The 24,138-nt window shown below is 37.8% G+C and overlaps 1 protein-coding gene and 1 pseudogene across 5 annotated transcripts in view; one reads left to right on the top strand and one right to left on the bottom strand.

The window, feature by feature from the left end:
- The window catches only part of AFF4 (ALF transcription elongation factor 4), a 92,184-nt gene that overhangs the window by 7,583 nt on the left and 60,463 nt on the right, over positions 1-24,138 (bottom strand). For all 5 annotated transcript variants that reach the window (XM_054694404.1, XM_037509338.2, XM_054694405.1 and 2 more), the window contains 14 exons: positions 22,346-22,394; positions 19,504-19,558; positions 19,014-19,051; positions 18,208-18,370; positions 16,617-17,534; positions 12,290-12,378; positions 11,434-11,674; positions 7,652-7,746; positions 6,971-7,034; positions 6,726-6,862; positions 6,234-6,305; positions 4,995-5,088; positions 3,843-3,886; positions 2,175-2,395 (listed from right to left, as the gene is read on the bottom strand). In XM_054694404.1, the coding sequence (XP_054550379.1) occupies positions 2,175-2,395; positions 3,843-3,886; positions 4,995-5,088; positions 6,234-6,305; positions 6,726-6,862; positions 6,971-7,034; positions 7,652-7,746; positions 11,434-11,674; positions 12,290-12,378; positions 16,617-17,534; positions 18,208-18,370; positions 19,014-19,051; positions 19,504-19,558; positions 22,346-22,394 (2,280 nt within the window). The remainder of the gene's footprint in view (positions 1-2,174; positions 2,396-3,842; positions 3,887-4,994; positions 5,089-6,233; positions 6,306-6,725; positions 6,863-6,970; positions 7,035-7,651; positions 7,747-11,433; positions 11,675-12,289; positions 12,379-16,616; positions 17,535-18,207; positions 18,371-19,013; positions 19,052-19,503; positions 19,559-22,345; positions 22,395-24,138) is intronic.
- On the top strand, positions 12,861-14,679 carry LOC119243727 (ubiquitin-60S ribosomal protein L40-like; annotated as a pseudogene).

Below are 24,138 nucleotides of genomic sequence, written 5' to 3'. Positions count from 1 at the left end.
GCTAACTAACCTTTCTGTTGTAATCATATACCAGGCAAGATTGGTAAACTAAATCCCATTTCAGGCAATAATTTAAAAATGTAAGGGATAGAAATAAAAGGATTATTATTATATGAACAAATATAGGTTGATGTGCATGTGAGGCTGGGCATAGGGAGTGGATGATAGTAGCTAACATTTGATTTTAATGCAATTTGAGGTAAAAATAGAGGGATGGCGACTCAGTAAGGAGTTTTCACACACGCAAAGAGAAAGGTCATTCTCATGATTAAAACCTCAGGCTATTCAAACAACACAAGAAATCAACAGTCAAGGAGAAAAGGATCTTTTTTACATAATTCCAACTAATGAATGCAGAAGAAATGTCAGGGAAAAAAATCCTGATAAATTTTCTATTTCCCAACAGAATAACTGACAAGAATAATGATCAATGGATGCTAAAAGCCTAAGTTATAGTTTAATAGGGCCTCTTACATCAAAGTGATCAAGCTCACACCATCTGAATCAATCAATGGTCGTATCTTACCATCACTAAAAAAGGGATAACCATCACGTGACTCATAATATTTTTAACAGGAAATCCATAGCAGTACCACCTATGAAACATTCTTACCTGCTAATGATAAACTTGAATCTAATCAAGTCTCAAAATATAACTCTTACACAAGAACAAGTTAAACGACACCATGAGGACGTAATCTGTCAAATCCAGAACATGACACATTGTACGCCCAGTTTCTCCTTGACATTAATAGCATAGCCAAGAAAAAAAAAAAAAGAGTGGGCGAGGGGGACATATTTAAAAAGACACTGATGATGGATCCTGTCTAAAACAAATCCAACTGTCAGGAAAAAAGTGTGGTTGAGATAATTCAGATGTCTGATGGTAGACTACATATTAGATGATATACCGAAGTTATCGTTAAATTTTGTTGGATGTGATAAGGTATGATGGCCATGCTTTTGTCCCTCTCACATAAAGAGGCATACCAAAGCATGCTGAGATGCAGTGTTATAACATATAGTTTTGGCTTTAAAATTCTCCAGGTGAAAAGAAAGTGAGGTGGGTGAGGAGTTGGGGGAGAGAGAGAGAGAACCAGGACAAGATTTGTAAAATGTAGTGTTGTTGAACCAAAGTTCTTTCCTTTGTCAATGTTTGGAAACTGCAATACAAAAAGTGAAAATAGGAAAATTGAGGCTAGAAAACTGGCATCAGAGAGAAGAATGGAATGAAAGTAGAGGGACTTAAGAAGAATTCAGCTTTATAACTTTTCCTGAGCAGTACTGACAGTATTTACACTTTCTGTTGGGGATCCCCTTCTATAGTTCTCTATTTCCCTCTTCGTCTAGTTTTATTGAGAAATAACTGACATACTCCACAGTATAAGTTTAAGGCATTAAGCATGCTGACTTGATTTACACATATCGTAAAATGATAATCACAATAGATGCAGCTAACATACATAATTTTCACCTGACTACGTGCTCATGTTGTAAGTGTGACTATATGCTGTGACAAAAGAGCATGATTGATAGGCTACTTTAGTGCTTCCCTGCAAAGGATCTACCTGAATAAAAGGCTATACAAACATGTATGCTAATTATATCTACTATATTAAGCTAGCACTTACCTCTAAGAGCCTTAAATATCTTATAATTCTCGATGTTCTTAGTTTCAGAATATAAAATAAACTTAAGGTACAAAGCTTCAAATGACCTAACATTAAAGAATACTAGAAAATTAATCACTTTGTTTATCACCTAAGTTTCTTCCAACATTCATCTAAAAATCCAGTACGAATGTACTCCTTTATATATAAAACATCTCTTATGAGCAAATATCTAGATATGATCCTATGCCTATAGCCAAATTTGCTGTTAACCATCCATTACATTTATAGTAATACCTGCATTTAACGTGCCAGAATAGAGGCATATTTGTCTTAGACCAAAAACTATTTTTACCTTAATTTGTGTCACTAGTATAGTGAAAGATATTTTTTTATCAAATTCAATAGATTTAGTATGACTGCTAAGAAAAGGAAATTAACAAACTGATTAAGTCTAGACTAGATAATAAATCAAATGCAGATCAGACACTTATTTAACTAGATCACAGAGCTCCTTTAAATAATTCTATCCCTCAATCAAAGTTTCTCCAGAAACCTACCAACCTTTTTGCTCTTTGGAAAGCTGTTCAGCTTGGTCCCAAATTTCAGTGGCATAGAGGAAGTTGGATGTAACCTGAACATAGCTGGCTGCCATCTGGTGGATCCTCTGTGGAATGGTCACTGAAGAACCACTTGCTGAAGCACTACTGGCCCCAGAAGAATAATTTCCTGAATTGCCTGGTGACAACTTTGGAGAAACAGGGGAAGGCATCCCAACAGCTTTGCTACATAAAGAAAAATGGGAAGCTTGTTTACAAGGTGAGCATGATAAAATCAATTTGTTACCGGTTCTTTCTACACAAAAGGCTTTAAAAATTTTATATTCTGGGCCTCCCTGGTGGCGCAAGGGGTTAAGCACTGTACTATGAAGCAATCCGCAGCCTCTGCAGCACGAGTTTGATCCCCAGCCAGCCAGGGAGCAACCCACATGGCGTGGCAGACCCCTCCTGTCTTGCCCGTGTCTCCCCTCAGTGGTGTATTTCAGTCAGTCTGCCTGTTCTGTTCCCCACTCTGTCTCTGGTAAATCCTCTCGCCCCCCACATCTCTGGCCTGTACCCAGCTCTTGTATGCATAAATAAATAAATCTTAAAAAAAAATTATATTCTTTTAAACTTAGAAGGGATCCCAGAGAAATACATTTTCTTCTACATAAGCACTTAGTTCACTAAAGGCTACAGTGAATTATAATCTTATCTAGACTCTTTGTTTAATGAATGGCAACAGCACAAGAGATGGAAAGCGCTCAGATAGTCATATACATTGTTAGTAACAGTTCGAAGACTTACAAGCTGGGTTGCTTTAATCTCAGTTAAATACACTTTTCATCTGTTTTGGAATATAATTAGCTACTTCTTAAATTGTTTTATAAAAAGTTGGTGGAATTTAACAACACCCCAAAATTGCGGTAATAGATAGGAAAATCTTATTTTGAACTTCATAATTTCTGGTAATTTCCTAGTTTAACCAAGTTTTTCAGAGTTTACCAATGGCACAGCTTTCTCAATCAAGGGTGATCATCTTAAGCTTCTTGTCAATTAAATATTTCTTAGAACACACACACTGAAATCTAGCAGATTATTTCAGTGGTGCTAAAGCTGGCAGAAGTGCCCAAGAGCAGGAAAATCAAACAAAAGGTTTTTTTGGAGGGGAGGGGGAATTGCTTTTCTGTTAAAATATTTCTATCTGTACTTTCAGAACTATAAATCTGGTTAAGGAAATACTAAGGGCAAAGACAGACTGTCAATGAATATAATAATTGAACAAAAAAACTCAAAAAATTTATTTCATGATGTTTTCTCTCCTTTTGGAGGTGGATAGAATTGGGAGTGATTGTGAGTATGGTGGAGAAACCAATGATGTCACCATTATTAACTTCTGGCAGCATCCTGACATCATTAGAGATAAATCCTTTATAATAAAAACCCAAGCAGTTTGAGGTAATGTAAAAAAAACACTTCTGCAGGTGAACTATCCCCCTCTTTCATCTTTTTAAGCTTATGCCATTATATATACAATTTGTAAAAAATAAACATGAAAAATAACTTCCAAAAATACTATTTTACAGATAGTACTAATTTTTTAAAAGTCATCTTTCCATTTTTGGCAAGCCATCCCATTTGTATGTAAAAAATAAACTCGTCACAAATATTTCAAAGAATAAAATTCACCTACCTTCCCAAGCCAGGTGATGGTGCTTGAGAATTATTATAAGAATTCTGCAGAGAAAATAAAATGTATTTAGTAAAAAACCCCACTATTTATGAAGTACTAAGTATATTCAAAGACACTGGGGCCAAAATGATCCTAATAAACTTCATTAATTAGAAAGCATCCTCTGAGGGTGTGTGCACCTGTGCTCGTGTATAAATGTACAACAGAAATAGTGGTTTAGGGCTTCCCTGGTGGCGCAAGGGGTTAAGATGCAATCCATGCAGCTCGCCGTAGCCACTGCAACGCAACTTCGATGCCCAGCCAGGGAGCTATGCACTTGGCGCAGCAGACCTCTCCTGACTCGCTCGCTGCTCCCCTCAGCAGTATATTTCAGTCAATCTGCTGTTCTGTTCCCCACTCTGTCTCTGGTGAATCCTCTCACACCCCCCACACCTCTGGCCTGTATCCCAGTTCTTGTATGTATAAAAAATAAATAAATCTTTAATAAGAAAGAAATAAAATAAAGTAAAAAAATAAAGAAAAGAAAAGAAAAATTAGAAAGAGTAGTTTAGCTGACAGCTGAGATATTCCAGAAGACTTATAGGGAGAAAGTATAACATTCATAAGGATAAAGAGGGGAGAGGGATATAATAAAAGTGAGTCTTACTATGTACAAAGGCTGCAGAAATGATAATGTCTGAGAGCCATACAGCTTTCCTGAAACTGCTGAAAGGTTTTGAAAGGAACAAGAGTGAATGACCTAGAGGCCTTGCAGGTCAGATTAAGGAATCTGGACTTGACCTCAAGGTAATGGTAAGGGTTGCATGTCATAATCAAGTAGGATTTAAGGAAAATTTATGTGGTAGTGTCAAGAAAAAGCAGAAAGACTTTTGTAGGAAACAAAGTCTAAGGAGGCATGACAGTGAAAACAATAGAACTTTTTAAAAGTATAAATTAGGTATGATTAAAAAAAGGCTTGGAATGTTATTAAGAGCTGCTACATATGGTTAAATAGGTTCTAGAACCAGAAATATGTGCATTTGAAACTTTCCAGGCAATCTCAAACTTATTTGAAAATCCCCAAACAGTAGCTAACTCCTGTGCAAGGGGCATTTCCTAGGAGATACACACCTTCTCTCCTAGGAAATGGACCCGCTTGTTATGTACACTTACCTTCAAGTGCTCTGTCAGTGTTTTTGAGTACTTCAGGGCATTTTCCTTCTTTAGTTTGAAGAGCCTCAGGTACAGCAGAGACTGGCATCGCAGGCTAGCCAATGGAAAAGACCAATTTATTTACCAAGACAGCAGACCCTGGTCACATGTGCACAGACAAGCTTTCACTGTACAAGAGCACAGGACTGGAGTGTTCGAGCAGACCATGGCATAAGGTCAACAATGCAAACCCTTAGTTATAATTAGTTACATATTTAGGTACATCTCAATGAAGAACATGGCTTGTTTGCTAGTTGTTATTGGTGTATACTCTTAAAGAGAAAGAAGAAGAGAACGAGGACTAGCCTTTTATTAGGTGACATATGAATATCAAAACCTCACTCTCATTATGCCAACATTATCATTATAATGCATGCATTAAGAAAAAAAAGCACTGAGAGACAGAACCACTATGTCGAATTATAAATAATCTAAAATTAAAAAAAAAAATTTGGAAACTCAACTAAATATTACAATCTGATGAAACATAAGTAAACCTTCTAAGATGGTTCACAAAGGCCGTATGGTCATCACAGCCTACCGCTTGGTCATTTTTACTTCTCACTGATCAACTTCAAGTTTCTTTCCACTACTCAGACCAAATTTGTTCCCTCTACCCAGAGACTAGCCTCACTTAATTTACATACTTAACCAATTATTTGATTACTTATTTCTCCTCACACTAGACTATAAGCACATGACAAACAGTACTGTGTCTTTATTTCCAGGTACATTTCCCATTGTTAAACACAGTGCCAGGTGAAAAAAGTACCTATAACACATGAACTGATAATATTTCCTGGAGCTGCAGCAAACAAGTCATATTCTTCATTCTGAGCAAGCTAAATGTTTGCTCCCTGAGGAAAAAATATATCTGTGACTAGAGAGATAACTATAATAGAAGAGACTGGAAAAGTGACCGCTTAAGATAACGGAAGTTTCCAGTACCAGTGCTTCTCTACTAGGGTTTTGGTAAACAAAGCAATGGATCAGAGTGTGACAACAACTAAATAAAATCTTTCAGGAGAAACTGTGTTTGTTATTTTCTATTTTACCTATCGGAATAGATTTATGACTGGGCTATAGGACATTAATTGAAGAGTTAACTTTCAACAGAAAGAACACAGAGAGCACAATTTATTATGGAACTGCCTGTCATGTACCAGCAGGCTAGAAACACTGACCAAACACAACACTTACCAAAGTACAGCAAGTCTTTTATCTGCAGCTGTAGCATCTGGTGCCATATGATTCTTTAGCTTCATAGTGTATCTGTGAATTAAACAAACACCACACTATAAAATACTTCATTTCCATCTTAGGATTTCCTTTGTCCTTAATACATAAGAAACAAAACTAAATTAAGGCAAAAATACACACTGAAGTATTCAGTTCTTCTGTAAAGAGGGTAATGGGTCAGGCGTCCTCTTCAGCTTTACTATACACACTTATGCTCTACTTCATGACCTGTCAGTCAGTGATAGACCACCTAGGTGTGTAATAGGCTACACTGTATACGTTTGTGTAAAATTATAGCTTATGACATATACAAAAGGATAAAATCAACTAACAACACATTTCTTAGAGTATTTCAATCACTGAATGACAGCTGACCGCAGTTTCTCCAGCCCCTCCCTGTTTTTGGATCAGAGAAGTAACATGGCCAAAGATGTGCCAGGTTTTCCCACTTACTTGATGAGATCAGCTGTCTCTGAGTACATAGGGAATGGGGATTTGGATTCCTGAGCATTTTTCTCTAATGCATTCCCACATTCAATGAAAGAAACCACAGCATCAAGATAGAATACAGCTTTCTCGAACCTATCGGACTGAAGACAGAATAATAAAGTGATGAGAGCTGCACTGATGTATTATGGGACAAACAAACAAATGAAGTTAATTTGATTAAATATATAAATGCAAAAATATTTACATACCAATGCATCTGCATTGTGCTTTAGTTTTTTTGCTTCTTGTAAATAATGGTCTGCTGAGTAATTTCTGCAATGTAAGTTTTATTGTAAATAAAATGGCAAATATTTTCATAAGATGAACATGAGATTATTTTCGTCTCTAGCACCCCTCGGTTTCCATGTCCTCAATTAAAGAAAATAAGCTATTACTAAATACTCATTTCAGTTTCTTCTGACAAATGTTTTTATCAGGTTAAGAGCAAAAATTGCTTTGGCCAACTCATGGCAAATTTTCTACTCAGGAAAATAAAAGCAAACTCCCTACTATTAAATACTACTTACCAAATTGTTGGAAAGATTCAAAGTAAATAAAATGTGGGCAGGAGAAATAACCTTTAATCAAATTAAAGGAAAAAACTAACATAACTCTTACTAATTCAAGAAAGCCCCTACTGTAAAGTGACACCAGCACAGCAAACCTCTACTGGACTAACAGTAGAGACTAACTCTTTGAAAAGAGTTATGAAGTTAAGATAAAGGAGCATCACTTGAATTGCCTTTCAAACTAAAACCTGAATATTCTGTGGATCACAAGACAAGTATCAAATCTGCTCACTGAGAGAAATTAAATGAGTTTCTTATATGTTGACTGGAACAATTTCTTGAATACGTTAAAAAAACAAACAAGGTCCACATTTCTCTCACCTGTCGTCAAAGGCAAGCTTTGTTCTTCGAGGCTTAGAGGCTTCAGGAGTTGGTGTAGATGGAGGGCAGTTAGAGGAGCTATTTGGTACCTTTTCCTGACCAAAAAAATACATTTTAAAATTGTAAGATTAATATTAAAATAAAATTATTTCTTGAGCCTCTGCCAAAAAAGGAAACAAAATTCCATTGCACTCAGTAATTAATTTTGTTGTTTTAAAACTTCTGAATTTCAGAATGTAAACTTTCTTTTCATAGAACAGGTCTATTTTATATAACCAAACAAAATCACTTAAATATTAAATTATATATCAGGCACCTGGCCTAGTGCCTGGCCTAGGCACTTGTTAAAACAAGGAAGACACAAATCTAATAACAAAATGGCAGTACTACTTAGGACAAAATTTATTGATAATTATTGGTCAATGAAAATGGCAATAATATCTAGTGTTTATGATAAGCTTATTATTTACCAAGCACTAAGTACTTACCAGTCATTAATTCAACATGCCTACAAAATATGTACTGCTACTAGCACAGAATAAAAACAAAATCTCAAAGAGGCTGAGTAACTTGCTGAAGTTCATATAGATTTTTTTTTTTAAGATTTATTTTTTATTTATACAAGAACCAGGCAACAGGCCAGATGCGCGGGAGGGTGAGAGGATTCACCAGAGACAAAGAGGGGAACAGAACAGGCAGACTGAAGAAATACACTGCTGAGGGGAGCAACGGGCGGCAGGAGAGGTCTGCGGGCCACGTGGGTTGCTCTGAGGCCGGTGGGGATCGAACCGGCACTGCAGAGGCTGCAGACAGCTTCACAGTGCTGCGCTCCTGTGCAACCAGGGAGGTCCTCAAATAGCTTTTAAGCAGCATTCCTGTAATTTGGGGTTTTAAATTCAGATCTGCCAGATTTCAAAAGCCTAGCCATTTTCTTAAAACTTTATTCTGCTTACTACCAACACAGTCCTCTCTCTATGCAAGAGTTATAACCAGCTCTGCCTTCCCAGCTCTTCCCCATCCAGTCCTATTTTTAGAACTGGACACACACTTTGCCATAAAAAACATCATAAATAAGGGCCTACCCAGTGGCGCAGTGGTTGAGCGCTGGGTTGTGAAGCTACCCGCAGCCTCTGCAGTGCGGGTTCGATCCCTGGCTGCTCCCCGGCCACCGGTGGAGGGTCCCACATGGCGCGCAGACCTCTCCTGCCGCCCGCTGCTCCCCTCAGCAGTGTGCTTTGGTCCTTCTGCCTGCTCTGCTCCCCGCTCTGGCTCTCACCCCCCCCGCGCTTCTGACTGTACCCAGTGCTTGTATAAATAAATAAAAATAAATCTTTAAAATAAAAAACCATCATAAATAAGGAGAATTGATCCATAAATGCATGAATATTTTATCATTAGAAAACCCAGTAATATATCATTTTTTGTTTTGTTTTGTTTTTGTTTTGTTTTTATAGAGGCATGTTTTTGTTAAATTTATTTATTTGTTTGTTTGTTTTGTTTATACATGCACTGGGTACAGTCAGAAGCACGGGAGGGTGAGAGGATTCACCAGAGACAGAATGGGGTGCAGAACAGGCAAATGACTGAAATGCACTGCTGAGGAGAGCAGCAGGTGAGACAGGAGAGGTTTGCTGTGCCATACAGGTTAGCTCCCTGGCTGCAGATCAGGCCATAGCCGTGATAGTGCTGGGACTTAACCTGTAGGCCACCAGGGAGCCCCAAGTCCCTAAGTTTAACTGGAAGAAAACTAAAGTTTCTGAAAATAAAAAAAAAAGTTTCCAGCTATTTCAACACACTTTTCTTACATAAAAATTATGTCAGTTTGGTTTTCCAGGTTACCTAGTTTTTATTTAGTTGGTATAATAAGAAATAGCATATTTTCTAACTATAGATTTCCCTCTAATAAGCCTATATATAACTGACTAAACCAGGAACTGGTAAGACTAACAGTAACAATCCTTTTTTTTTTTTTTAAAGATTTATTTATTTATACAAGAACTGGGGTACAGGCCAGAAGTGCAGGAGGGTGAGAGGATTCACCAGAGACAGAGCAGGGAGCAGAACAGGCAGATGAACCAAAAACACTGCTGAGGGGAGCAGCAGGCGAGACAGGAGAGGTCTGCTGTGCCATGTGGGTATCTCCCTGGCCAGCCGGGATAGATCCTGCACTGCAGAGGCTGCGGACAGCTTCACAGCGCTGTGCTCAACCTGCTGCGTCACTGGGGAGACCAAACAATAACAATTTTAAAACCATTATGTGCCATGAGATTTTAAAATCAAAGTGGTTTGGGTCAATTTTATATTTTGTCAATGACATGAGTAACAAATGACTATATTTAATGCAACAACTACTTTCTTTTCTCCCAGTAAATGCAGAAATAAACGTCAAAATAAGACACAAATTCCTGCTTTCAAGAAGCTGACAAGTCAAGTCAGTAAGGAAGAGACAAAGACAATGATTTTTACAACCTGAGATAACAGAAGCCAGATGAGCAGATGAGCTCACTAAAAAAGCGTATTTAAAAAATAAAAAAAGCGGGCCTCCCTGGTGGCACAGTGGGTTAATAAGCACTGCACTATGAAGCAATCCACAGCCTCTGCAGCACAAGTTCGATCTCCAGCCGGCCAGGGAGCAACCCACATGGTACAGCAGACCTCTCCTGTTGTGCCTGCTGCTCCCCTCAGCAGTGTATTTCAGTCAATCTGCCCCACTCTGTCTCTGGTGAATCCTCTCACCCCTCACACCTCTGGCCTATACCCCAGCTCTTGTATGCATGAGTAAATAAATCTTTAAAAAAAAAAAAAAATAAAAAAATAAAAAAGCATGGAGAAAAATCCTATAAAGGATTAGGAAATGGACAAAGAACCAGTCAGCAGGTAGATAAAAATTAGGGCTGTGAATAAGTTCAACAGGGCAGTCAGATTCCTTCAGGACATTAGGATTCTCTAAACTACTACAAAAGGGTATCCAGGTTTGAAAAAGCCTGCTGTGTATCTCAACTTTAAAAAGCTATTCACAATTGAATTACTTCTAAATATTTAATTACCACATTTAATAAGCACAACTAACTACATTTAACGGTCCAATTTTTCAATTCTCAGACCTTCGCTGATCTATGTCACAAATAATAATCCAATAAATTATATTCTTTAAAATTCAGGAATTTTCTTAATTTGGTGAGGGAATTTGCTCCCTCTCAGAACAGTTTAGAAAGCAATGCAAATAGCCTAGAAAGCAAATTGAGGGTGAGGGTCCATTAAAGAATATCTTAAATGGAAAAGCTTTTTAATGAAAAAGCTTCTTTGATTCAATTCACCATTCACACACATTAAAAATAGTGCCCAACAATATGATCATGCTCGAGCAATAAGGTCAACTATAACATCAGTGCTCAAGATATTTCCACTCTTCGTGAATCAAAAGTCAAATGGTTGCTTTTTTCACTTATGTAATATAATTTGTATAATCTAATCACAAAATGCCCAAAGTCAATTTCAAATCATAGAGAAGAATTCAATCACAGCAACTGGAATTATTTAAAATTAGATCACAACCAGATTCTCCAGTTACAAATTTCTATTTTGATTAATAAGCATGTAGCCAGTCTTCTGTTTTCATGGTTTTAGATCACAGTTTATGTTTACTCTCAAGACTATAAAAATGCATAGGCCTATAAAATTTAATGAGCTACTCATAAAATTTTCAAAGCACAGCATTACCATGGGGAAGTCACAGAGCAACGAGATTCATTTTCAAAGAGCTCAGGCCCGGGACAGCTTACCTTCACCTCCTTAGAGCTACTGGAAGTCTTCCCCTCAGTCTTCTTCTGTTTGGATGTGGAGGAACTGCTTTTGCTGCTACCACTGTTCTCTTTGTTGCTGTTATTACTTGACTTTAAGGAAGAAGACTGACTAATAGTCCTCTTCCGAGAGCCATGCTCTGTTTTTGAATCTTTTGAGGGAACAGGTCCAGCGGGAGAAGGCAACAGGTCCTTTTCTTTTGTAGCACTCTGCTTAGATGACCTGCCAAACCAAACAAATGCCCTCATTTCCCCACACAGTCATATAGGGGTGATGGATTTTTCCAATTCTCTTTGCTTTCAAGACAAATTTGTTTTTCCCAATTGGGTTACTAGGAGACATGATTTCTGTAAAACAGAACTATAAATTTCATGCAGGCAAGCATTTTGACTGGTTTCCCCACAACCCTTTGCTGGCACATCCAGGGCCTAAATCTTGGCATGCTACACAAGTATTTCAGTAAATATTGATTGAATAAATGTAGAAATATGAACAAAGAGATAAATGGCAAGCAAAAAATATTCATGCTTATAAGTCAGTAATGTTTCCCAAGTTATAGGCAAGCTTGTTATCTACCCAGAAAGCAGTGAAACTTAAATTCTTACCCCTAACTCTACTAAAAAAAAAAAGAGAGAGAGAGAGGAAGTAACTGAATCTTAAAGGCATTCTATCCCTATTAGCCTAAAACAGAAGTTCCCACTATAGGGCACATGTATGTGTGTGCATGGATATGACATGTACTTATTAAAAGGAATATTCTAAGAGCACAATTGAAAGTATCCAATAACACATGACAGACATATATAAACACATATGCAACATAGTTTGGGGACATACTCTCTGGTGCTAGATGGCTTGTGGCCTCCTGAATTCTTGTCCTCTGTTTTGGGTTTCTTGCTCTCACTGGCTCGGTTATCATCTTCATTCTAAATGAAAAACAGAAAATAGCAGCTATCAGGTTTGATTTTTATTCTTCTAACTTCAGTTTCCAGCACTATTCATCCCTTAATAGTTTAACTTTGATTACCTTCAGAAAAATAATAAATGCTCAATAAATTAGGTTTTAAGGTTAAGAATTCTATTATCTTAGATATCAAATATCAAAACACATTCCTAGTCTTTTAGACAGCATTTTTTTCAGGCTGATGCTATATTTAGGGGGATGAAAACTGTAGAATGATAGTTAAGATAAAATTCACATTATCTGAAAGATAAAGTTTACTCTCTAAAAACACACCATTCAATGGTTTTTAACATATCCAGAGCTGTACAAGCATCACCACAATCAATTTTTAGATTATCATAAAACCCAAAAGATTATATATATCCATGAGCAGTAACTTCCTATTCCTTTCATCCTCAAACTCTGGACACATTTTTTATCTTCATGAATTTACCTATTCTAAACATGTCATATAAATGGAATCACATACAGTAGGTATGGTCTTCTATGTCTGGTGCCCTTCAATTAACATAATATTTTTAAGGTTCATTCATGTTGAAGCATGTATTAACACTTCATTTCCCTTTCTGAATATATTCCACTGAAGTCATCCATTCATCAGTTCTGAGCCATTTGGGTTGCCTCCAAGTTTTGACTAATATGAGGTTAATACTGCCATGAATATTCAATTACAATTTTTTGCCTGCTATGTTTTCTTTCTTTTGGGTATATACCTAGGAATGGAACTTCTGGGTCATAAGGTTAACACTACCTTTAATTTTTTGAGGAACTGCAAAACTGTGTTCCAAAATGGCTATATCATTTTTTTTTTAATTAATTTTTGTTTATTTATTTATTTATACAAGCACTGGGTACAGTCAGAAGCGCGGGAGGGTGAGAGGATTCACCAGAGCCAGAGCGGGGAGCAGAGCAGGCAGAAGGACCGAAGTACACTGCTGAGGGGAGCAGCGGGCGGGAGGAGAGGTCTGCGCGCCATGTGGGACCCTCCTCCGATGGCCGGGGAGCAGCCGGGGATCGAACTGGCGCCGCAGAGGCCGCGGGCAGCTTCACAACCCAGCGCTCAACCACTGCGCCAGCGGGGAGGCCCAAAATGGCTATATCATTTTGCATTTCCAGCAGCACTGTATGAAAATCTTAATGCTGCTTATCTTTACCAATACTTTCTTTATTCTTTTTAAAGATTTATTTCTTTATGCATACAAGAACTAGGGGATATAGGCCAGAGGTATGGGGGGTGGTGAGAGGATTCACCAGAAACAGAGTGGGGAACAGAATAGGCAGAATGACTGAAACACACTGCTGAGGGGAGCAGCGGGTGAGACAGGAGAGGTCTGCCGCGCCATGTGGTTATCTTCTTGGGCGGGGATTGAACTTGTGCTGCAGAGGCTGGGGATAGCTTCATAGGTTGCGTCTTAACCCCTTGCGCCACCAGGGAGGCCTTCGCCAATACTTTCATTGTCTGTCTTTCTGATTACAGCCAAGCCTAATGATTCTTTTTAATGTTTTTTTTTTTTAAACATCCTAGCTGAAACAAAAACTGGGAGCCCATTCCTAATTGCCAGTGTTACTTTCCTGAGTGAATCTAAGCTTTCCCATTTCCTTAATATTAAGGTACAAAATTGCAAACATAAGAATGTGTTCTCTATACACAAGATGAAAGATGGACATGTGACCATCTGAGAAAAAGTAATCTACAGACTTTATTACCCTTGGGTGGATATTCCTCTCAGCACCACTTGATTTATATCCAGGAATTGACACAGACACGTAATTTTACCAAAGCCAAAAATCTCAAAGATCATCACTGAGATTTCTAGTGCTACATATTTTTAAAAATAAAAATTACCTCCTCTTTCTTTTCAACAAGGCAGCAAAGGGGACATGAAGATGCAGAGCCTAGACAAGATGCAGGCAAGACCATAATTGTCAAGGTCGAGCCCAGTGACACCACTGAGAATGTTAAGGCCAAAATTCAAGACAAGGAGGGTATCCCACCTGCCCAGCAGGTGGATATCAGGTGCTGACAAATAGCTACAAGACAGTCTCACTCTCTCAGACTACAATATTCAGAAAGCGTCTGCCCTGCGCTTGGTGCTGCACCTGCAGGGTGGCATCATCAAGCTGTCCTTCTACCAGCTGGCCCCGAAATACAGCTGCAAAAGATGATCTGCCACAGTATTATTCTTACCTGTACCCCCAAGCTGTCAAATGCCCCAAAAAGTATGACCACACCAGCAACCTACATCTCAAGGAGGTAAAATAAGATCCTATAACTGGCTCTTCCTCTGTTCACAGGGTGGAGTCCTGCCCAAACCCCAAGCACCTGGGTCTCAACAAAGTTTCCCTTTCATTGACTAGAGCAGTAAAAATAAATATAAATTTACTTATAGGGATTAATATAAAAAATACAGCAGGAATGTAAGTCAATGAGATGTGGGTAAGGTAAGGCCACATGAGGCACTTCTTTTAAAGGAAAGGTTGTTTTAAATTACAAATTATAAATGTAAAATTTTAAGTAAAAAAGTAAAAAGGACTTTATTTTCTTTCTTTTGTTTTAAAGATTTATTTATATCAGAGCTGGGGTGCAGGTCAGAGACATGGGAGGATGAGAGGACTCACCAAAGACAGAGTGGGGAGCATAACAGGCAGAATGACTGAAATACACTTCTGAGGGGAGCAGTGGATGAGACAGGAGAGGTCTCGTTTGATCCCTCGCTGGGGATCAAACTCATGATGCAGTGGCTACTGACAGCCTCATAGTGCTGAGACTCAACCCCTTGTGCCACCAGGGAGGCCCAGGACTTTATTTTCTATATAATAGTTTAAACATTTGAAAATCTTTTTTTTTTTTAAGATTTTAAAAAAATTTATGCATACAAGACCTGGGGTTTACACCAGAGATGTGAGGGTTGAAAAATACCATACTCTTCCTATCTGAGGTTCTCAAGTTCAACTGGGATTGGGGTTTTGTTCTGAGTCAACCCAGTGTAGCCATTCCAGTGCCTGTTCATATTTCAGTATTTTGAAATCATGTTCAAACATTCACACATATGTATCAAGGGAAATTATACTACTGTTCTATACATATTATTGGAATTAACCTTACTCTAAAAATTCCTCACTAGAGCTAGAAGATCAAATTATTTCTTCCAAAGTTTTCACTTGTTTAAGGTATTTACTCCTTTTCATTATGTCTATTACAGACACCATAAGTTTTCACATTTCTTTGCCTCAAAAGGTAGTGGTATAATTCACAAAGTGGAATATTCCACAGCAATCAAAATAAAGACAAAGTCATGCCATTTGCAGCAACCTATATGGAGCTTGAAGGTATTATGCCAGTCGAAATAAGTCAGAAGGAAAAGAAATATTGGATGGTCTCACTTATATGTGGAATATAGAGAAATCAAACAAAAGATCAAGAAAATGTCAAAACTAGCAAGCTGACCACAGATTCCAGGCGTACAGCATATGAAGGGGAAGGAGGAAGGTCACAACAGGGAAGGGAAGAGCACAGGAGAATATGGTGATGGGTCACAGGTGAAACGGTGGCAGGAGAATTATGGGGATTACAATGATATAAGAAAAAAAATTAATTAAAAAATATATAAAAAACAAGTTTCATCCCTAAATCCGAATTACCTTGGACGAGAGCTGGCTATCGGCCAGCAGACATGGATGTTTAAAAAGGGATAAAAGCTGGAGCATAGATAGATATACACACACAGCAGACTGGTAAAATTCTTTGGGAAGTATCAAAACTGGTGAGTCAATTTTTTAGCTGGAATTAGTAATTTAACAAGTGTGACTTGGTCTGGGTATAAGAGAGAAAAGAGTTCAAGGGGCTGTGACAACCTCAGGAGTACATATCACAACTAAAGACATGAAAATCCAAAATTTTAAGAAGGCTATGATAGTCCATTGCAATCTCTACTTTACCTCACCTCTACACTGGCCAGCGCATTACTCTGAAGAGAAGTATCAGGTCATGTCTCACATGCTTAGAAACCATCCTACTTTATAAAAAGAGGTAGAAGCACACTGGTCCTCAAGAATGTTGTCTCCGTAGTGGCAAATGGGCTTTGGGCACATCGTCTATTTTCCCTCATAGCAATGACTCAGTTATTTTTGGCTTACTGAGATTTCCACATTTCAGGTTGTGCTGTTTAAAAGCAAAAACAACAAAACCCCTTTACTAACCTTATGCTTCCTCTTGCCTTTATTGGAAACTTTTTCTGAGGTTTGTTTCTGAGCATCTCTTGTGTGCTTTTCTGGCACATTTTTCTTTTCCCCCTTGGGTAGCTCTGCTTCTTTGTAAGGCTTTCCTGGTATTCTAGTCAAGAGATTCAGGTCAATCTTCACAATAAGTGGATACCTGTCATCAGGCTCACTGAGGGGTGAAAGAAGTTCCTTCTCTTCCATAGGAGAGAACATTCGTTGCCGAAAAAAGCTATCTTCCTCCTCCACTGAGGAGGGCTTAACAGGAGTCCTATTACTCTCGGGGTACTTAGGAGTTTGTGAGGAAGGAGGAAGGCTCTCGCTTTCATCCGAATCTGAGGATGAGGTATCTGTTTCTATGATTTCCCTTGATTTCTGGGAAGATTTACTCGTTGACTTGTATTTCTTTTTCTCAGTTGAAGGTCGAGGGGAAGATTTGGATTCCTTTTTAATATTGGGTTTCCGTGAGCCTTTGGTGGCTGCTTTGTGTCTGCTGGAAGGCATGCTGGTAGCCATGTCTACAGGAGTTTCACTTTCTATCTTCAGGCCTCCACGAGGCTCTTCAGCAGCTGCCTTCTCAGCCTTTTTGGGTTGTTTCTTGCCTACAGTCCTCCTCTGTGTTGTGCTGTCACTCTGTGCAGGAGACTTTTGTCTCCCTCGTCCACTTTCTGATCCCTTTTGGACAGTTTTGGAGTCTCGTCCAGGAGTAGTAGAACTCGTTTCTTTAGGTGCGCCTGGATCAGTATAACTATTCCCTGTGCCCTGTTCTCGGCCTTCCTTTTTATAGCCTTGAGATGATGGAATATTACTGTCCACAGATGAAGCTGGTGATACTTTATGTGGGTTCACTTTATTCAACCAATTATCAAGTTGCCATTTGTTTGTTGGTGGTGGTTCAGGCTGTAAAACAGAAATAAAGTATACTTTTTCCAGTACCCATATTATAGTCTTTATATTCTCAAGGAAAAGGAAAAAATAGATTTCTAATGCCACAAATACATTTGTTTCTCACCAAAGCAAAGGAGGTGAATATTAACTTTTAACTCTAACCACTTGAATGAGCTTAATGTTATAAATGGCCTTTAAATATTAAACATTCCTCTCATGAAATCAGTTTCTAAAGCAAAATTACAAACAATCATGCAGTGTATTCGAGAAAATAAATGATTTAGACCCAATATTTTTTTTACCACATTTTATCAGCCTACAGTAAAATTATACTATATGAAATGCTTCCTCCTATCCACAATAACATGATACACTGATACACAAAAATAAAACGGAAAAACATTCAAATCTAACCAACTTTATTTAAAACATTTACTATTTGTTAAGCTGCTACAATTCTAGAACTCCATTATAAATTAAATAGTTCTTAATCTAGACCAAAGACTTGTTAAATAACAAGGAAACGGAAATATCTAGGTTCTCTCTAAGATACACAATTCAATTTCTATTCTCTCAGAATACACAAGCTTCTTTCCCTCAACTTTACTATTTGGGCTAGGCTTAGCTGGCTGTCACCAGGGGCTTTGAGAGAGTCTATGGAAGGTATCCTCTGCTTTCCTCTTACCTCAGGAGATGCACTCTGGGATGGCTCATTTGCCTCACTGTCACTGGAACTACTTTCACTCTCTGAGTCAGATCCAGAGCTGCTTTCAGATCCACTGTGGCTGCTAGAATCATCCCTTGAGTTATCAGCTCCTTCACTATTATGATGTGAAGGTTCAGAGTTACTAAAAGAGATAAAACAGGTAATCTGACCAAAAGTTTATTTTTACAGTGACAACGGAAAAACATTCAAATCTAACTAACTTTATTTAAAACATTTACTATTTGTTAAGTTGCTACAATTCTAGAACGCCATTATAAATGAATTTTTTTTTAAAGATTTATTTATTTATTTATGCAAACACCAGATACAGTCAGAAGCATGGGAGGGTGAGAGAATTCACCAGAGCCAGAGAGGGAAGCAGAGCAGCCAGAAGGACTGAGGTACACTGCTGAGGGGAGCAGCGGGCGGCAGGAGAGGTCTGCCAGCCATGTGGGACCCTCCTCTGGTGGCCGGGGAGCAGCCAGGGATTGAACCAGCGTTGCAGAGCCACCGGGGAGGCCCTAAATGAAATATTTTTTAAAGGTTCTTCATATGCTAATTAGATGTTAGTACTTACCTTTCAACAACAATTTTATTGAGGGATAATTTGCCTAACATGAATTCACTCATTTAGAATATATAATTCACTGATAGTCAACTTACAGATTTGTATAACCACCATCACAATTGACAGTATTTACTTTAGTAAGGTCAATTATTCTATCACTACAAAGTGTTAGCAGGTTGACCCTATCAAATAAAGCAAGAAATAAAAGGATGCTTACCTTCCTGGTGTACTCCTTGGCATTGTCTTATCACAATCCTAAAATTAAAACATGAAAAGAAATATGTGAATGAATAAAGAGCACCCTATCTGCTAAATGTGAACAAGAGCTGAACTCTTAATAGAAAAAACTGACTTCCCTATGGTATGCATCAATATTTACTTAACATTTATAACACAGTGTTTTTACCTAAAGAGTAACTAAATTGTCAGAATAAGATAAAAAGCTTTAATAGTTCTTCTTGTCAACAATCTCATGAAAATGGATCATGTTCTGATTTTAGTAAATATTAAGGAAAAGTAAAATTTTAAAAATAAGAATAAAAAGAGTTGTTTAAACAGAGCAGAAAACTAATATTCCAATGTCAGAAAGCAGGAAGAAACTTATTTCAAGTAACTAAATCATAAATGTATTCATTATAATTCATATAAAATACAACAAAAACAAGTATTTCTAGGAGACTGGCAAAATCATATAGTAGTAGACATACCTGTTCCCCATCACTGTCTTCACTGCTGCTTAGTTTTAAGTCATCTTTTAACATACTAGAGGGAAAAGGCAGAAAGGATTATTATATTTGGAATAGTTTATCATGGCATACCAGAGTATTAAATATCTACCAATAATTCTAGAAATAATCACTGTGATAGAGATTGAATTGAAAAACAAAGAAAAGAACCGGCAAGTTGTACCCCATCTGGTTCAGTTCACATACAGAATAAAAACTGAGTAAGAGGAAATTAACAATCTTGTAAACTTTAAGTTTTCCATAAGTAAAATATATATCTTTCTTGTGTAGTTAAAAAAAGCCACCTTCTACAAAGTCTTATTACTCACTTCACCTTTAATTTTTTTCGACTGCAAACACATGAACTCATTTATCGCTAAAACAAATTACCCAACTCATACAGAACAGGCCACTAGGGAGATATAACTTCTCAAAAGAATGAAAATTAAAGCATAAGCTATTTTCTTTCTTTTTTTTAAAGATTGATCTATCTATCTATCTATCTATCTATCTATCTATCTATCTATCTATCTATCTATCTATCTATCTATCTATCTATCCATCCATCCATCCATCCATCCATCCATCCAAGCACTGGGTACAGTCAGAAGTGCGGGAGGGTGAGAGAATTCACCAGAGCCAGAGCAGGGAGCAGAACAGGCAGAATGACCAAAGTACACTGCTGAGGGGAGCAGCAGGTGGCAGGAGAGGTCTGTCGCGTCCTGTGGGACCCTCGCCCGGCAGCCGGGGATCGAACTGGTGCTGCAGAGGCTGCGGGCAGCTTCGCAACCCAGCACTCAACCTCTGTGCCACCGGGGAGGCCCAAAGCATAAGCTATTTATATCTTTGTCCCCATCATGAAGAGAGATTTGTATAACTATTGGCAACTGGGTAATTTGTGAAAATCAGAACACAAAGTCCAAGTTCAAGTGCCCTATGTTAAAGTGACAATTTGGACTAAGAACCTTGCTTTTAACAGAAATGACAATGTGTGTATTAAAAAATAACCAGGTCTCTGGTGAATCCTTTTACCCTCCCGTGCCTCTGACCTGTACCCCAGGTCTTGTATAAAAATAAATAAATCTTAAAAAAAAATAAATAGCCAGGTTCCAAATCTTCCCTGATCAAAATTCAAATCAATTTTAAAAACACAAATACTATAAGCTAATAGTTTCTGGAATCAGTGTTTGAATGTAAGTATAAAAATTAAAGTTTTCTTTAAGGCTGCAAAATCAAAATCAATATTAAAATCTGAGTATCAAACCAAAGAACACTTCTTGCCTTTATATAGGAGTGAAAAAAATTAATAAAAAGCTTAGGGAGAACTACAACTAAAAAAAAAAATGTAAATTTCTCATTAGCAGTAGTTTACCTTTCTGTTTAATATTCATGACAATCTCCAATTAGTAGGAAGGAAATTCTTCAGTCCAATAACTACTTGTACTGCCCCCTCAAAGCTTAACCAGAGTTTCTTAACCGGACCCCAAATTTAGAGTATTATATAAAAGGATCACCTAGAAACAAAGTAACCAGATAATGACAGAATTATGAAAAGATTAGCCCAATTAGGCAGGATTGGGAAAAAAAAAAAGAGTTTTCCTTTGGACAAGGGCTTAGTGCATCTCTATACAGATTTCTTGTAAAGAAATGTGCTTACTCTGAATTCTCTCAGTCCTTATGATTTAATAATGGCAGCTCGATAAATCTGCTTATACATGTGAATATGTAAAAGTTTTTACTAGGTTGCTCAAAGTCCAGCATTCTTTTGTCCCCCAGCAAGCAAAATGACAGACACCTGTAGCAGGTTCACTTCAGTTTCTTGGGTGTGAATAAATATGATAAGTAGGAATACAACTTGAATTCTTTAGCAGCGAAAGGGAACTGTTAATATTCATATGTTCTAAACTTCAATTCTTCCTATATGTAGCATAAATGGTAACAAGATTGAGGTTATCAGAACAGACTGTCTTTGCTTTAACCACTGAGTTAACCTAAGTTCTCAGGAATTAATTTTTTAGCTGAAATTTGTCTCACCCCAAATATTACACTATCACATTTTAATATATATTCCTGTTTTGGCCAAAGGTGGGACAATGCAACTTAGAGACAATGCAACTATGCTATGTTAACATTCTACATTTAGTGGCTAAATGGTGGGTTTGCCAAGAGTACCGTTGACTTTTTAAAATGTATTCTTTACTGAAAACAAACTACAAACCACACCTCATCTCAAAGAAAGGGAAGGTAGGGGCTTCCCTGGTGGCGCAATCAGCACTCTAAAGCAATCTGCAGCTATTGCAGCAGGAATTCAATCTCCAGCCAGGTAGGTGACCCACATGGCTCAACAGACTTCTCCTGTCTCATCTGCTGCTCTCCTCAGTAATGTATTTCTGTCGATCTGCCTGTTCTGCTCCCCACTCTGTATCTGCTGGTGAATCCTCTTACCCCCCCTACCTCTGGCCCGCACCCCAATTCTTGCATGCATAAATAAATAAATCTTTAAAAAAAGAAAAAGGGAAGGCAAATTATGGCACACAACCCAAATCCAGACTGCTATCTGTTGTGAAGAAACCTTTATTGGAACACCCATAGTCTGTGGCTCCTTTCACACTACACTGGCAATGCTAACTAGGTGACAGAGACCTTCTGGCCTATAAAACCTAATATTTCACTACCTGTTTCTTTACACAAAGTTTGCCTACCCCTGACCTTATAAGATTAAGTGTATATTTCTTTTTTTTTTAATGTGTATTTCTAAATGTTCTAAATACCCAGACACTATAGATAGATTTTAGAAAGTCAAAGACAATAAGCAATAACTTACGATTTAGACTGGTGGCCATTTGAAGTTTTAGAAGAAGGATTATATCTTTCTAGAACAAAAAGAATGCAGAAATCAGCAAATGAAGTATGGTCATTTGAACTATAAAATGTCTGTAAAAATATTCTGAAAGAAATATAAATCAAGACAAGATAGAATTATTTATCTATCAAATTGGTAATAGTTTACAATTTGACAGTATGAGATACTGGTGGAAATAGGCTTGCTCAAGTGCTATTGGTAGGACTGTAAATTCAGTATCTTTCTGGAGAATACCATTATCTTGTCAATACTATAAATCCATGTATCTACTAACCTAGCAACTGTAACCAATGCAGTTTACCTTACAGATATATCTGTAAACACATACACACACACACACACACACACACACACACAGATTTTTCTTATGGTATAGTTTGTAAGAGTAAAAGCTAGAAACAAATGTTCATCAGAAGGGACTAGTCAGGGGCCTCCCTGGTGGCCTAGGGGTGAAGTCTCATAGCTATCACTGGAAAGGCCCCATCCCTGGCCAGGGAGCTAACCCACATGGCGTAACAGACCTCTCCTGTCCACCTGCTGGTCATCTCAGCAGTGTATTTCAGTATATCTGCCTGTTCTGTTCCCCTCACTGCCTCTGGTGAATACGTTCATTCTCCAGAACCTCTGGCCTACAGCCCAGTTCTTGTATGCATAAATAAATAATCTCTTAAAAAAAAAAAAGGGACTGGTTATGGTACTTTCATACAGTATGATACCAACTTTAATCTTAAAAAGAATTAAGCTAGGGCCTCCCCTGGTGGCCCAGGTGGTTGAGTGCCATGCTGTGAAGCTGTCCGCAGCCTCTGCAGCGCTGGTTCAATCCCGGCCAGCGAGGGTCCCACATGGCGCAGCAGACCTCTCCTGTTGCACCTGCTGCTCCCCTCAGCAGTGTATTTCGTCAGTCTGCCTGTTCTGTTCCCCACTCTGTCTCCGGTGAGCCCTCTCACCCTCCCGTGAATCTGGCCTGTACCCCGGTTCTTATATAAATAAATAAATCTTTAAAAAAAAAATAAAGAAATTAAAAAAAAATTAAGCTCAAGTTTTATTTTGATATATAGTTTTAAAATAAACATAAAAATACAGGTAAATAAAAGAATAATTCTATCTGCCAAGTTAGTAATGGGCAGGGAAAATGGAGGAGGGGACAAAGGATGAGAGGTCCTTCTAAGATTTTTAAGAGGAAAAATGTAAACCTTCTGACCTATAACTAGCTATTTTCCACATACCAACAATGTTGGGTCCCTTTACCTTGTAACGACAGCTTTGAAGCAGAACTAAGAAATGGAAATATCAAGTTTATTTACATTAAAAAATTTTTTTTTAAAGTTTGTCTCTTTGTTTTCATTTCAGATCACTAAAAACAGTGATCAAAAAGTTTCATATTTTTACCTCTCAAAATAGTTTACAACCAATATGAAACTACCCTATTTAAGAAGCTATTGTTCTTGGCAAGAGAACACTTATTTTGCTACAGGGTAATATGGCAAAGCCCAGATATTTCCCATGTTTCCACTCCCACAGCCACCATCTCGTGGAACCACACTTATATTCCCCTTGGCTGCTTATATTCCCATTGGCTGCTTTCCTCTCAAGTTCTTCTGAGGCAAAGAAAGAAGAGGAAGAGAAGGGTTGAACAACAGACTTTCTTCCCAAACCAGAAGATCCAGTAAGAATGAATAAATTACAGGAAGAGAATAATCATGATCAGCTACAAAGACCCATTCTTACCTGGAGTTTTACCACCACAGAACTAA

Source organism: Talpa occidentalis, unplaced genomic scaffold, assembly GCF_014898055.3.
Source record: "Talpa occidentalis isolate TD23 unplaced genomic scaffold, MPIMG_talOcc4v2.1 talOcc4.13, whole genome shotgun sequence".
Classification (NCBI taxonomy): Eukaryota; Metazoa; Chordata; class Mammalia; order Eulipotyphla; family Talpidae; genus Talpa; species Talpa occidentalis.
Note: the sequence above shows the minus strand (reverse complement) of the source record. Positions and strands in the feature narration are given on the sequence as shown.